Source organism: Hibiscus syriacus, unplaced genomic scaffold (genome assembly GCF_006381635.1).
Source record: "Hibiscus syriacus cultivar Baekdansim isolate YM2019G1 unplaced genomic scaffold, ASM638163v2 tig00110569_pilon, whole genome shotgun sequence".
NCBI lineage: Eukaryota > Viridiplantae > Streptophyta > Magnoliopsida > Malvales > Malvaceae > Hibiscus > Hibiscus syriacus.
Genome location: NW_024062784.1, coordinates 823,238 through 835,697, shown reverse-complemented (window position 1 = coordinate 835,697; position 12,460 = coordinate 823,238). Strand labels below are relative to the sequence as shown.

The window sequence follows — 12,460 nt, the reverse complement described above, 5'->3', positions numbered from 1 at the left end:
TGAATGTCGAATTTTTTTCCAAAAAAATCCCACATTGACACAATATATATACTATTGGGTATATTATATAATATATGTATAGGGGCAGCAAAACATAAAAGTGAAAAATAATAATAATAAGTTGCTTAGAATGCTTAGTTTTTAAAAGATAAATTAGGGTCTATATTTCGGGGTTTAGGGCAAGACTAGGAGCAGTTGAAACATGAAGAAAATAACATCTGGTCCTCTCCAAGGGTATGTTAGTATTTTTGCCTATATGAATTTTGTATCCAAACATAAAGAATCCATGTAGAATTTCAGTTTTTTTTTGGTCCATTATCTAAATTTTATTAAGAATCGAGTCAAATGAAACTGAACTAATTATTCAACTCATTATTATAAGGGTGAAGAATACAAATTGTCCTTCGACTATAAGTATTGTTTTGTTGAGTTACTCGACTATCTAAAGTTATAAAATAGTCCTTCGACTATAAGATGTTGATTTTTGAGTCCTCTGACTATTACAAGTTACAAAATAGTCATTTGACTATAAGATATTGATTGTTGAGTCCTCTGACTATTACAAGTTACAAAATTATCATCCGACTATTCATTATATTCCAAATTCATTATTTTCATTAAAAAATTGACGACACTCTAAGCTTAATGTTAATTTACTGACTGACATATGATAAAATATGATCTCAGAATCTCAAACGACTATCATATATAAGGCAACAGACTAATATCCAGCTCAGAGTGTCATTAATTTTTTAACGAAAAATGATGAGTTTGGAACATAATGAATAGTCAGGTAACTATTTTGTAACTTTTGATAGTCGAGGGACACAACAAAGTAACATCCTATGGCCGAGGGACCATTTTGTAACTTTTAATAGTCAAGGGACACATTAAAGAAGTGTCTTATAGTTGGGGATCTTTTGTGTACGTTACCCTTATTAAAATTAGTGATTAAAAATGAATAATATCAAAACAAACATGACCATTTTAATAAGTAATCCTAATTTTCATTAACATTTATAAAGTAGTTTCACACGTATTATTACATCACACATAGGGATGGCAACTCAACCCGAATCCGACGGGTTCCGACCCGACCCGACCCGATCGGGTCGGATTTTTTTTAAAAAATTTCGGGTTCGGGTCGGGTGTTTTTTAAATGTACTGTTCGGGTCGGGTCGGGTTTAGGGTGAAAAAAACCCGACCCGACCCGACCCGAAAAATATATATAATTTTATCCTATATATTTAGGGATAATTACAATAATGTCCCTCCATATATAATTTTTTTCAATTAAGTCACTGTTTTCATTGAATAAAAATTTTATTATTATTATTTCGGGTCGGGTTGGGTCGGGTCGGGTTTCTAAGTCATATATTCGGGTCGGGTCGGGTCGGGTGAAACCTTAATTTCGTCGGGTCGGGTCGGGTCACGGGTAAAAAATCCTTTCTTCTTGGGTCAGGTCGGGTGGCCCAAAAACCCGACCCGACCCGACCCATTGCCGTCCCTGATCACACAAAATGCACGATGTATGGTATAATGGTGCCTTTTGATATTGCACCCTTAATTTGCCTTTTAGTGCAATAAAATACACACGAAATTGAGAGTTTTCGATAAGTGATTAGGGAGATGGACCCACCATACACCATTGTTGATAAAAATTGTCTAAGCCATGATGTCACTGAATTTAATAATCCTTATATAATATTTTAATATGATGCTTATTGGCTAGCCGATATGCATGAATCATTCTTTATCATTCGCGCACCATGACGATAAACATTTGGTAAAATGGTATTAGAGGTCATTGCATTTTTTGAAAAAAATCAAGTATTATTTTCTCTCTCAATGTGATCATCCAACTCAGAAAATAAACCCAATGTGTGGCCCTTTGACCAACGTTTTTCGCCGTTGACAGTTACAGTACTGACGTGCCAATTCACAGTGTTGACATAATGATCTACGGTGCTGATGTGACAGTCCATCTGTCATGTTTGAGTTACCGATTTAGTTGATCTACCATGTCATCCGCCACGTTAATCTGCCATACTGGACTGCCATGTTAACACCGTAAAGGTCAACGACGAAAAAACGTTGGACAAAGGGTGATGGTAGATTTATTTTCTGAGTTGGAGGGTCACAATGAAAGAAAAATAATACGAGGGTTCAATTAGCTTTTTTTTTAAGTATAGTGACATCAGATGTTTTTTTTACCTAAATGTTTTGTTCTTTTGGCATATCCCCATCGTGGGTCCTTTAGCACCGTATTCGTGCACATCGATTGGCTCATTAAATTAAAATTTGTAGCGTATTAGCCAACCTAAATGTAACCTAATTTTCTCAATATTATATACCCTCTACAATGATGTCATCTGTGATCAATGGCTTTGTTGGTGTGCAGCTAAATACACGTAGGGACGGAAAGTCGGAAATTGGATCAATGGTAGGATTTAGTAGGATCATATTATCTAATTTTAAAGTTAATAAAATATTAAGTAGAGATGATTAAAATAATTATATTTAATGAATTTTGACCTAATTCCATTAATTAATATTATTTTGGGTAAATTATACGTTTAGTACCTAAATTATCAGTTTTTATCCGTTTTAGTACCTAAACTTTCAATTTTTTCAAAACCATACTTAAAATTTAATTTTTGTTTCATTTTAGTACCCCATTCAAAATTTAATATTAAATTTTGATATTTTTTGAAAGTTTGGGTTCTAAAACGGACTAAAACTTGTAGTTTAAGTACTAAACGCGTTATGTTTTTAATGATGGAGTACTAAAATAAAATAAAAACTAAATGTTAAATATGATTTTGAAAAAAAAAGTTTAGGTACTAAAATAAACCAAAATTGATAGTTTAATACTAAATGCATAGTTTACCCTATTATTTAATGAATTTAAAAATAGACAATAAAGATTGAGATCAAAATAAAGTTAGATTTAGAATACAAAAATTTCTTCTCAATTTGACTCAATATTTATTATAATGCTTTTTTATATATTTAAACATAGTTGTTATATATATATATATATTGATTAATATGAAGTAAATACAAGGTAATATCCGTTTACAGATAAACTCTCAATTTTTCGACATTGAACGCTCACAGCCCTAACATTTATAGTGTTCGAATACAGATCCTTAAAGAATAACGGTAATTCTTTTACCACATAGACCATTTGGTTCGTGCTATATATATATATATATATATATATATATATATATATATATATATATTGTCTTATTTTATCGAATATAAATAAATATATATATTAGAATAGATTGGACATATTTTTATTTAAAATTCAAAATGGGTCGAAGTCGACTATGTTATTGGAGGTCTTCTACCCGAATTTAATATTTTCTTATTAGTTTGAGTGATTATAAATTAATATTTAATTGAAAGGCTATCAACCGTTCGAAAATAAATGTTCAAACGCCATCTAAATATTATATTCATACTCTAGAACTCTAAGAATAACAATTATTTCTTTAATCACTAAGGTTGAATATAGGAGGTCTTCGAACTTTTTTTTTTTTTGGAACGGTGGATGTTGGGCTTTCGGACTAGTTAAAATGTAAAGCAAACTAAAACGGGTGAGTATAGTTTTATAGGTTTTTTTGGTCTAATAGGCCATCCTGTATTTTTATTTAGCTCAATAGGGCACTTGTTATTTTATTTTGGAGGATACGTCAAAAATTATAATGATTCACAAACTCGTTATTTCGACGTGACAAATTTATTGAGATATATTATCTTAGTAGACCCAAATGAGTGGACTCCACGTGGGTCATTTATTTATTGAAATTAAAGCGACTTGTCACGATGAGCTCGTGAATTACTATAGCTTTTTTCCGTATTCTCAAAAAAAAAAATGGGTACCCTATTTGGCTAACAAAAATGCATGGGGGCCTGTTGGGCCAAAAAACCAGTTTTATATGTTAAGGCCTTTAGCTTGTTATCGAGTTTGTGAAGAAACAAGAAAAGCCCAAAGCCTCTTTCAAACCGATTTTGCGTGTGATGAAACGTGGAAGCCCAGATCTTCACTCGCTCCTCTAAATCTTATCAACAAAACAAAGCTGCAACCTTTGCTTCGCAGCCAACCAGCAGACTCAGAAAACAATGGCAGCTGTTGAAGCAGTAGCAGCACTTTCCTTTTCATGTTTCCCTTCTTCTTCTTCTTCTTCTTCGTCTAAGTTTCTCTTATTTGCCAAACCCACAACGCTCTCTTCTTTAACTTTCAGCATTCCCAAGCCCACTCCTTTGCTTTCTCGCAATATCTCCATTTCGCCTTTAATCGGCACCCAAAAGAAGAAAGGTTGTCTTCACTGCTCTACACTACAAGAGGTGGGTTTAGAAGCTGAAACAGATAAATCCCAGGAAGGAAATGCGAGGAGAAAGCTTTTTGTGTTGAATTTGCCTTGGTCTTACACCGTTGCTGATATCAAAGACCTCTTTGGCCGATGTGGGAATGTTAAAGATGTTGAGGTTATTTCCTTCTCTAATTATACTATCGGTTTCTCTTTCTGTCGATGAAAAGAATATAACTTTATGCCTTTTTTTCAGATTATAAAGCAAAAAGATGGGAGAAATAGGAACTTTGCTTTTGTGACAATGGCTTCTGGTGAAGAAGCTCAGGCTGCTGTTGATAAACTCGATTCTAATGTAAGTTTTATTTCAATTCTCCGAAATCTTAGCAATTTGGTCCTTTTACTTGCATGAAATCTTTTTGAGGTGGATATATGAATGTTTATCAGTTTTAAGATATTCAATCATGTCCTCGGAATTAACTAGGCCCTGTGTTGGATTGTTCAATGTTGGTTTGGAAGGTGAGGGTTACCCTCAATTTTACTTGAAATGCGGATTGGTTTGGTACAAGGAACGAAAACTAGAACGCAATAAGCTACTTCGATCAAACATAGTTCGACAAGGCTGGTCTTTTCCGGTTCATTTAGTATGAACTATATTCAAAAGTTTGTGAGTTGTTTGTTTTACTCAATAATTTTATTATAAACTGTATGCTAATGGGATCTTTTGTTCGACTAAATCGGATCACTAGCATTCCCTGATTCATATTATTCATGCCAGCTTGAAACTCGCAATGGAGATAACAATTTCTGGTAACAAAGGTTACCCTCCTTGAATGAGTTCATGATGGAGCAGAAGCTGAAATATAAAAAAGGATGAATACATTATCACCAAGAACAAAATAAGAGATTTGCTTTCTGTTAAATGTATCTCATTTTGCATAAGTTAAGTATGATTTATGGTGCAGGAGGTGTCGGGGAGAATTATTAGAGTAGAGTTCGCAAGGAGATTCAAGAGACCTGCACCACCTTCTCCACAGCCAACCGTTCCTGCTCGTGAGACACGTCATAAGCTTTTTGTGTCGAATCTTGCTTGGAAAGTTAGGTCGAGTCACCTGCGAGAGTTTTTCTCTCCCTTTAACCTAGTTTCAGCTAGGGTTGTTTTTGCTACCCCTACGGGACAGTCTTCCGGTTTTGGCTTCGTTTCCTTTGCCACAAAGGAGGAAGCTGATGCCGCACTTTCTACCCTAAATGAAAAGGTAATAGAATTTAAATCCATCTTTTTCACACTTTGCATCGTTTCACACAATTTTCTGCTCGTATTTGGAAAGAACCATCATAGACTATAATGTTGGGTAATGCATCGATATCAAGGCTTATGAAGATGGTTTGAGTATAACTCTTGCACGATGAATTTGTCTTGGACATAAGTTTGGTTTTCCTCTAAATATGAATTTTGCATTGTTGCCTTGCCGATGAATAATTTCTCTCCATAGGTTTCCTTATATCAGCTTGTCTGTAATCTTCGTTGAACTGAAACGGTTCGAACGAACTCATCCTTCTTCTTTGTTTTTCAGGAATTGATGGATCGGCCGATACGTTTAAAATTCAGCGAGAGGAAAGATGATGAGTCCGGAGGCGAAACGAAAGAGGAAAAGGAGGAGGCTGATGGCCAAAACGAAGAGTCTTAGAATCTTCAATTGGGCCTCATCTTTCCATCTTTCTCAGAACAGTGTACAAATGAGACTAGAGTCAGAAAGTTTTGTCACATGCCTATACAATTGGCCTTTCAAAATGGTCAAATAAAGGTCAAACCTTTCTGAATATGCTGAAATCAGAATATATAATTAATCGACCTATATTCGTATTAGGAGCATTATTCTTGTTATGATTACATATATGAGCACCCAATACTTTCTCAAGGTTTTTGTAGCTTGTATTGTCCAGAGTGGTGCTATATCAACTTCCCTCCTGCTCTGATAGAGTTCCCCGAAGATGATTCGGATTTCGGACCATAATTTCTCCCCTCTAATGATCATGATCGTTGGCATTCTAGCCTTTGTTTTTCCTCTAGTGAGTTACTCTAGGATCCTATATAAATATTGTGAGAGGTTAAATGTTGTTGCCTAAATTCGGCCGTGCTTTCCATGTCCATTGCATTGATGCATGGCTTAGTTCTCATTCAAATTGCCCTTTGTGCTGCGCTAATATAATCTCTGTTAGCACTTCGCTGCTGCGGTTGCCGCCTCCGGTGACTAAAATCCCTCCCAGCAAATGAACTTCCACGTGACCAAAACATAGCCATTGCAAATGATATAGTCAATGCTCAAGGAGAAAACACCCTGATATAGATTAGAGAAGGTGATCATCAACAGATGAGAAGATTAGTTTCCATGGATCATTTATGTCAAACCTAAATTTTGGTTGCCGACATTATGCTCATTGCTCATTGATCAAGAGGAAGAGTATCGGTTCTCATCAGGTATTGTTGGATCATCATCGGAACAATCCACTGAAGCCGGCTAAGCCCAACAATAGAACGAGGGTCTTGCACTGTGTAATGAACCATGTTGCAATGTAATACCACTTTCAAGTGGTCAATTCTTTCTTGCTAAGCAAGCAAGAGTAAGATACCCTCTTTTCTTCTGTAAAAATAAACCATTTTTGCATTTTTATCTGTTACCAGAGATAGCTTAGGTTAGCTCAAGTGAGAACTGCAAACCTCTTATGAAATCAAGAGATTTCTCGATGCTTTTTTTTCCCGAGCAGTCATCGCTTGCGTCCGCGTCATTGATTAGATCATAACAAACATGTCTAATCTGTTTGCAATTCGCTTCCATGTTCGATATAGTATAGCATGTATCATAGTTTTTGTTTGCGTTATTCAGGACTCGGTCCCATGACCTAATACAGATAGCGAAGCCTGCAACTTCATTCTTCATCTTCCACAACATAGAAAAACAAAGTTGAAACAATTAAATGGAAGACATTGATTTGAATTTCTATTGACTATACATGAGTAAATAAAAGAAAAAAAACAGTCAACTCAATCAAACATGGACTACTGGTTCCGGCTAAATCTTAATATCGGTTTTTCCGGTTCCGGCTAATAAACGATGAGAATTGAGAAAAGTTCACATTTTGATAGCAGTAAACTCTATGTAAGATAATGTCAAAAATGTGGTTTGTGGGAATAAAAGAAAACCCTATAAACTCAAACTTTATCGTCTCCTTGACATGTCTCCAATGTTTCACGAAAACGTTGATTCTTGTATTCGGAGGGGCTGGCAAAATCGCCGAATGCGATACAGCTTCTCGCGATCTTGTGTCCCCCTACAATTTTTGTTTTGATATGTTCAGGCAATCTCAAAGTATATCTATCCTCTTCTCTAGTCCTAGATATGGAGTGGCCGGTTGAATTCGATCTCGAAAATTTTGGGATCCTATGGTGCCGTTGTCTTGTATTTGAAGAAGTCGGAGCTCCATCCTCTCCCCCACCAACTGTGTCGCTGTTGTTATCTTCTCTAATGTCGATGCAAACACAATCTTGTAATGGACTTTGATTTGCTCTGATGTCGTGCATGGAATTGCTACGAACAATAAATGGGGATTTGTCTAATGACTGCCTCGGCTCGTCTAGCTCCCCACGACAAAACGGACAAGTCTTGTGCGACTCGAGCCATAGATCAACACATTCTTTGTGGAAAACATGGCAACAAATCGTTAGAAGTCGAAGCATATCATCGTCGTTGAACTCTCCTAAGCAAATAGCGCATTCTAGACCGTACTTTTCACGACGAAACTCTTTGACAGTTGAATAATAGAATGTAGGGAAAGCTTCAATTAGTTCAGGGTCAAGGCCTGTATTCATATCGGTGCCTGCGGCAGCATCGACAGAACCCGGAGGATTCTGCCGCCGACTCCACATTCTAACAAGGTTTTGCAGGAAGCACCTACAGAAGAATACCGTGAGAAAGGCAAAGGCAAACAAAATGAGCAAAACTACAGATATAATTATGGCCAATGGCGGGGCGGTGGTTGATGTGGAAGGTCCTTCGGCATGACTGTATAACGATGACATTGAATAAACAGGGTGATGTCGGTGGCCGGAGTGCAGATGGTTCCGGCCGAGAGTTTTTGCATTGATGAGAGACAATGGGATTGGTTTCTTTTGTTTGTTGGCTCTGTAAAGGGAAGAGAAAAGCATGGCGACATTGTCAATGTGTATTTGGAGCATGAAAAAAAATGGAAAGCTTAATTTGGAAAGTTAATTCCTTGATAAGCATTAAATTTTTGGTTTATTGAACGAGTCCTCGGTGAGAAGGATGTGGAGCTATTTTTGGAAACTAATGAAGCCATGTTTCATCGTCCCCGATATCAGAATCTTTGCCGGTACAAATCCCTTCTCCCGATCTCGATAAACAAATGATAAAAAAGGGTATTTGATAACGAGGGCAGAGTCTACAGCCATTGATGGAATATTGATTCATACATAAAAATTCTGCAGCTAAGAAACCGAAATGAGCAAAGCGAAAGGTTTCCCCGATGCGATACATGACCCTACTGTCCTATAAGTCTCTCGCAACAATTCACTATCCTGCAAAAAGGCTCGTCTTTCCCGGGTTTGTGTTGCTTTATTTCGTCTCTTGGTGCTTAAACGGAGTGAGTTTATTGAATGTCATCGATCCAGTCACCATATATAAGACTGATTTTATCCGGACCTTTCCATTTATGAAGAGTTCTTTGTCCTGGCCTTTGGAGTACAATAGATGTCTTCTGAGAGTGATAAACATCGGAAAGTGGAAGTGGGAGAACCGACGCAGCATCGGGAGGAGCTTTAGAGGGCATTCCTCCTCCCCCTTGCTTCGAGTCGGTAGGAGTAGCACGTGAAGAATCCTTTGTTTCTGCATCAGTGAGGCCAGCTCTATATCGGTGTAATTCTGCATTAACAAGACATACATTCAAATTATCCCTCACTAGCTGCAAAAGCATTTATCTTCCGTATCACTAAGAAACAAAAAATACATCAACGGAGCGAGGAGATACCCCGGAGTTACAAGCATATGCAGGTTAAGTTCATTGTTCTCGCTTACCAATCATTGCATACACAACGAGTAAACAAAATCGCAGCATACTCGTACGAATTGAACAATCGAAAACCATAAAAAGTTTTCATAATCTATTCGAAGAATGGTGAAATTGGTTAAACAATCGACCAATGAACCATACCTGCAGCTCCATGAGCAAAATGGCATTTGTTTCCAAATGGACAGTATCCAGTAAGTTCCCACTTATTACAGATTCTCGTCTTCCAATTCGTCGGTTTCGTATTCGATTCATTCCCACCACCACCACCTCTGCCGGCGCTGCCACCTCCGTACCCTCCGGCCCCCAAGCTTATAGCTACGCTCTCCCGATTCTTCGACTGCTCGTCGTGCAAAAAGGTGCAAGTATCACCATAAGGACACCCTTCCTCCGAGTAAAACTTCTTACAATGCCTTCCTTTATAGGACCTCTGTGTTTCTCCGGCGAAACTCGTGGACCCCAAACAAGGGATTTGGAATTCTTCCCTCGGCGGCTCCGAGGTAACCCCTTTCTCTTCTTCGTGAGCATCCACGATTTCTTGCCAGTTAGGCGGCGGGCGACGGAGCTCCTCCGCGCTGTGAGCGAAGTTACAGTTCGAGATGTAAGGGCAAGTCCCGGCCTTGAACTTGCAACAAAGCTTGGTCTTGAAGAACATTTTGCCTATGGCTCTGGTTCTGGAACCGGAATTCGATTCCTGGGAATTTCGAGGTTTCTTGCTCGGTGGCTGCTCAGACGGGGATTGAGGTTGTCTTTGGTCGTAGCTGGAGTTTGAAGGCGTGTCGGCAGATGTTTCTTGGCCGTACCAAGCACGGTAATCTTCTTCCGTTGCCCAAACCGAAGGATCACTCGAATTCGGGACCCAATTATCAGGTCCATTTGTCTGAATTACATGAACCACGTTCTCTCTACTGTAATCCATGTAGGATGAAAAGGGGAAATTTATTAAGAACCCTAAATTAAGTAAGGACTATGAACCCAGAAGCTAAAATCATATGAAATTTCAAGTTAAAGAGTGAGATTCTAGAGATTTGAGAAATGGGTATCTCAGCACACACCTAAACAAGCTAAATCTGAGCTGAAAATTTCAACCTTTTGAAGGAATACAACAAAAGAAGAAACAAAAAGGTACAACACAACAGATCAAACAAAGATGGAAACAGAAAAAAGGGGGAAATTTTAGTTGAAAGATTTGGAGTTGGATCTACTAAAAAAGAAAAATCGGGACATTTTGGGGATAGAGGAAATATAGAAGAACAATGAACAAATTTAGAGATAGATATAGTTTGAAGAAGAACAAAGAAAGATTTTTTCAGAATTTTTAATAACTTTCTGGAAGAAGATTGAAAATTTGATGAACTCACTCACTCTTCAAATTGGGAGAAGAGAGAAATAGAGCTGACAGTGCTAAAGAAGCCATGCGTAAACTTGTCGTTTACCATTCTTTTCTTCTTTCTTTTGTGTATAGTTTTTGTCCTGTTCTTACCCTTCGAAGTTAACCTCTCTCTCTCTCGTACAACAAGAAAAGTGATTCATTTTCCCCTGCCAATTTTCGTGGAAAATCCAAAGTGCTTTACTTGCATTCTACAACATACACTCGAAGCTATAGTTTAGTGGTGCATCAGCAAATCGACGAACCTCGAGATTATCAGAATTGGCCAATTTATCGGCAAGCATATTACCATCGCGACCCACATGCTGAAATTGGATAATCCATTGTAGTTGATACAGCTCACGGACATATAAAAGGATAGTATGGAATCCTTGTCGTTTCTTGAATTAGCTGAACCGCTCGTTTACTATTCGATTCAACCACCAAACGCCTACAGCCGAGATCCCATGCCAAAAGTAAACCGACATACATACCCCAAAGCTCTGCTTCAATTACCACCGAACAAATACCAACGAACTTCGGAAAACCAGCACACCACCTCTCTGTGTGGTCACGTGTTACACCTCCACACGCGCACGACCATCCACCTCATCTCATGCCCCATCAGTATTATATCCAAAAGAAAACACGGCAACAAAGTTACGACAACACCAACAGGTTCTTATACAACAAATCAATCCCCCACTCTATACAAAATTGTGGGTCTAAATCCCCTATTTTGTGTCTAAAAAATTTCGCATGTACAACCTTGCGAAGCAATCCAATAAGTTCAAGCTCAGTTCTAATATTTTTCTAAAACACTGCCTATTATGTTCCTCCCAAATAAAATAAATACAAGCATTCCAAACTAACTTGAGAAAAAGAACATGAGAGGTTTTACCTTTAAGCGAAGCAACAACTCAACATAGGCCGTCGAGTCCTACACCTTCCAAGCACCCTATCCCAAACACCAGCTGAAAACGAACATTCAAAAAACAAATGATTCCTTGATTCCAACGCCTCCTCCACACAGCACACACAGATCCTCGATAGGCAATCCCATACGACATAACCTATCCTTTTTAGTCAATCGGTCCAAAATCGTCAACCGTGTGATAATAGAATACCGAGGCTCATGCAGCGGGAATCATAATAATTTCTGCCAGGGAACTCTACTCTCACTTACCCTCGTTTCATACTAAATTTCTCTAGTTTTCAAAAGCCTCCACTCTGCACCTATTACTGCAATCAACTCCTTTAGTACCCCCTGAGCGAGAGAACTTTCCTCAAGCTCTAACTAATACAACTATTCGGTTCAAACTCCCAAACATCACGATCTTTTATAACATAGGTCCGCACCCAGGCCACCCACAAAGACCCCTCAATAACAAGGAGTTTTCGCAGCAAATAGACAAAGCAGACCCTATTCCAACAAGTAAGGTTTTGAAGGCCTAACCCACGCTTGGATTTTAAAGTACAAGTCCGACTCCGACTCCAACTCACCCTAACACCAACAGCAGGGATGCCCGCGCCCTTCAAAAAAACCTCATACATAATGACTCCACCCTTCTCACCACAACTTTAGGAACAAGAAGTTGTATGCTCGGAAGACCTTATCTCCTAGATGTGCTATAAAGGTCAACCTCCAAAAAGCTTTCGATAGCTTTAGTCGGGAGTTTATCCTTAA

General features: G+C 38.0%; 3 protein-coding genes and 1 pseudogene across 3 annotated transcripts; 2 read left to right on the top strand and 2 right to left on the bottom strand.

The window, feature by feature from the left end:
• The first annotated feature begins 4,071 nt into the window (after positions 1–4,071).
• LOC120132518 (28 kDa ribonucleoprotein, chloroplastic-like) lies at positions 4,072–6,119 on the top strand. Its single transcript, XM_039149255.1, has 4 exons — positions 4,072–4,500; positions 4,579–4,677; positions 5,288–5,578; positions 5,897–6,119. Exons 1-4 carry the CDS (start codon positions 4,135–4,137, stop codon positions 6,008–6,010), a joined length of 870 nt encoding a protein of 289 aa, XP_039005186.1. The 5' UTR covers positions 4,072–4,134; the 3' UTR covers positions 6,011–6,119.
• Positions 6,120–6,226: 107 nt separating this feature from the next.
• Positions 6,227–7,078, top strand: LOC120132519 (annotated as a pseudogene).
• A 411-nt stretch (positions 7,079–7,489) lies between these two features.
• On the bottom strand, positions 7,490–8,400 carry LOC120132584 (RING-H2 finger protein ATL29-like). Its single transcript, XM_039149322.1, has one exon. The coding sequence runs from the start codon at positions 8,398–8,400 to the stop codon at positions 7,534–7,536; it is 867 nt and encodes a 288-aa protein (XP_039005253.1). The 3' UTR covers positions 7,490–7,533.
• A 345-nt stretch (positions 8,401–8,745) lies between these two features.
• On the bottom strand, positions 8,746–10,617 carry LOC120132594 (zinc finger CCCH domain-containing protein 12-like). Its single transcript, XM_039149334.1, has 2 exons — positions 9,549–10,617; positions 8,746–9,259 (listed from the first exon to the last, which is right to left on the bottom strand). Exons 1-2 carry the CDS (start codon positions 10,321–10,323, stop codon positions 8,988–8,990), a joined length of 1,047 nt encoding a protein of 348 aa, XP_039005265.1. The 5' UTR covers positions 10,324–10,617; the 3' UTR covers positions 8,746–8,987.
• Between the last annotated feature and the right edge of the window lie 1,843 nt (positions 10,618–12,460).

What these genes read in the sequence shown, in the direction of transcription:
- LOC120132594 (XM_039149334.1), bottom strand. Translation starts at nt 10,323, where the DNA reads ATGGATTACAGTAGAGAGAACGTGGTTCATGTAATTCAGACAAATGGA. An exon ending in TTTTGCTCATGGAGCTGCAG is followed by an intron (nt 9,260 to 9,548) that starts GTATGGTTCATT and finishes TTGTTAATGCAG; the next exon opens with AATTACACCGATATAGAGCT.
- LOC120132518 (XM_039149255.1), top strand. Translation starts at nt 4,135, where the DNA reads ATGGCAGCTGTTGAAGCAGTAGCAGCACTTTCCTTTTCATGTTTCCCT. An exon ending in TTGATAAACTCGATTCTAAT is followed by an intron (nt 4,678 to 5,287) that starts GTAAGTTTTATT and finishes TTTATGGTGCAG; the next exon opens with GAGGTGTCGGGGAGAATTAT. An exon ending in TTTCTACCCTAAATGAAAAG is followed by an intron (nt 5,579 to 5,896) that starts GTAATAGAATTT and finishes TTTGTTTTTCAG; the next exon opens with GAATTGATGGATCGGCCGAT.
- LOC120132584 (XM_039149322.1), bottom strand. Translation starts at nt 8,400, where the DNA reads ATGTCATCGTTATACAGTCATGCCGAAGGACCTTCCACATCAACCACC.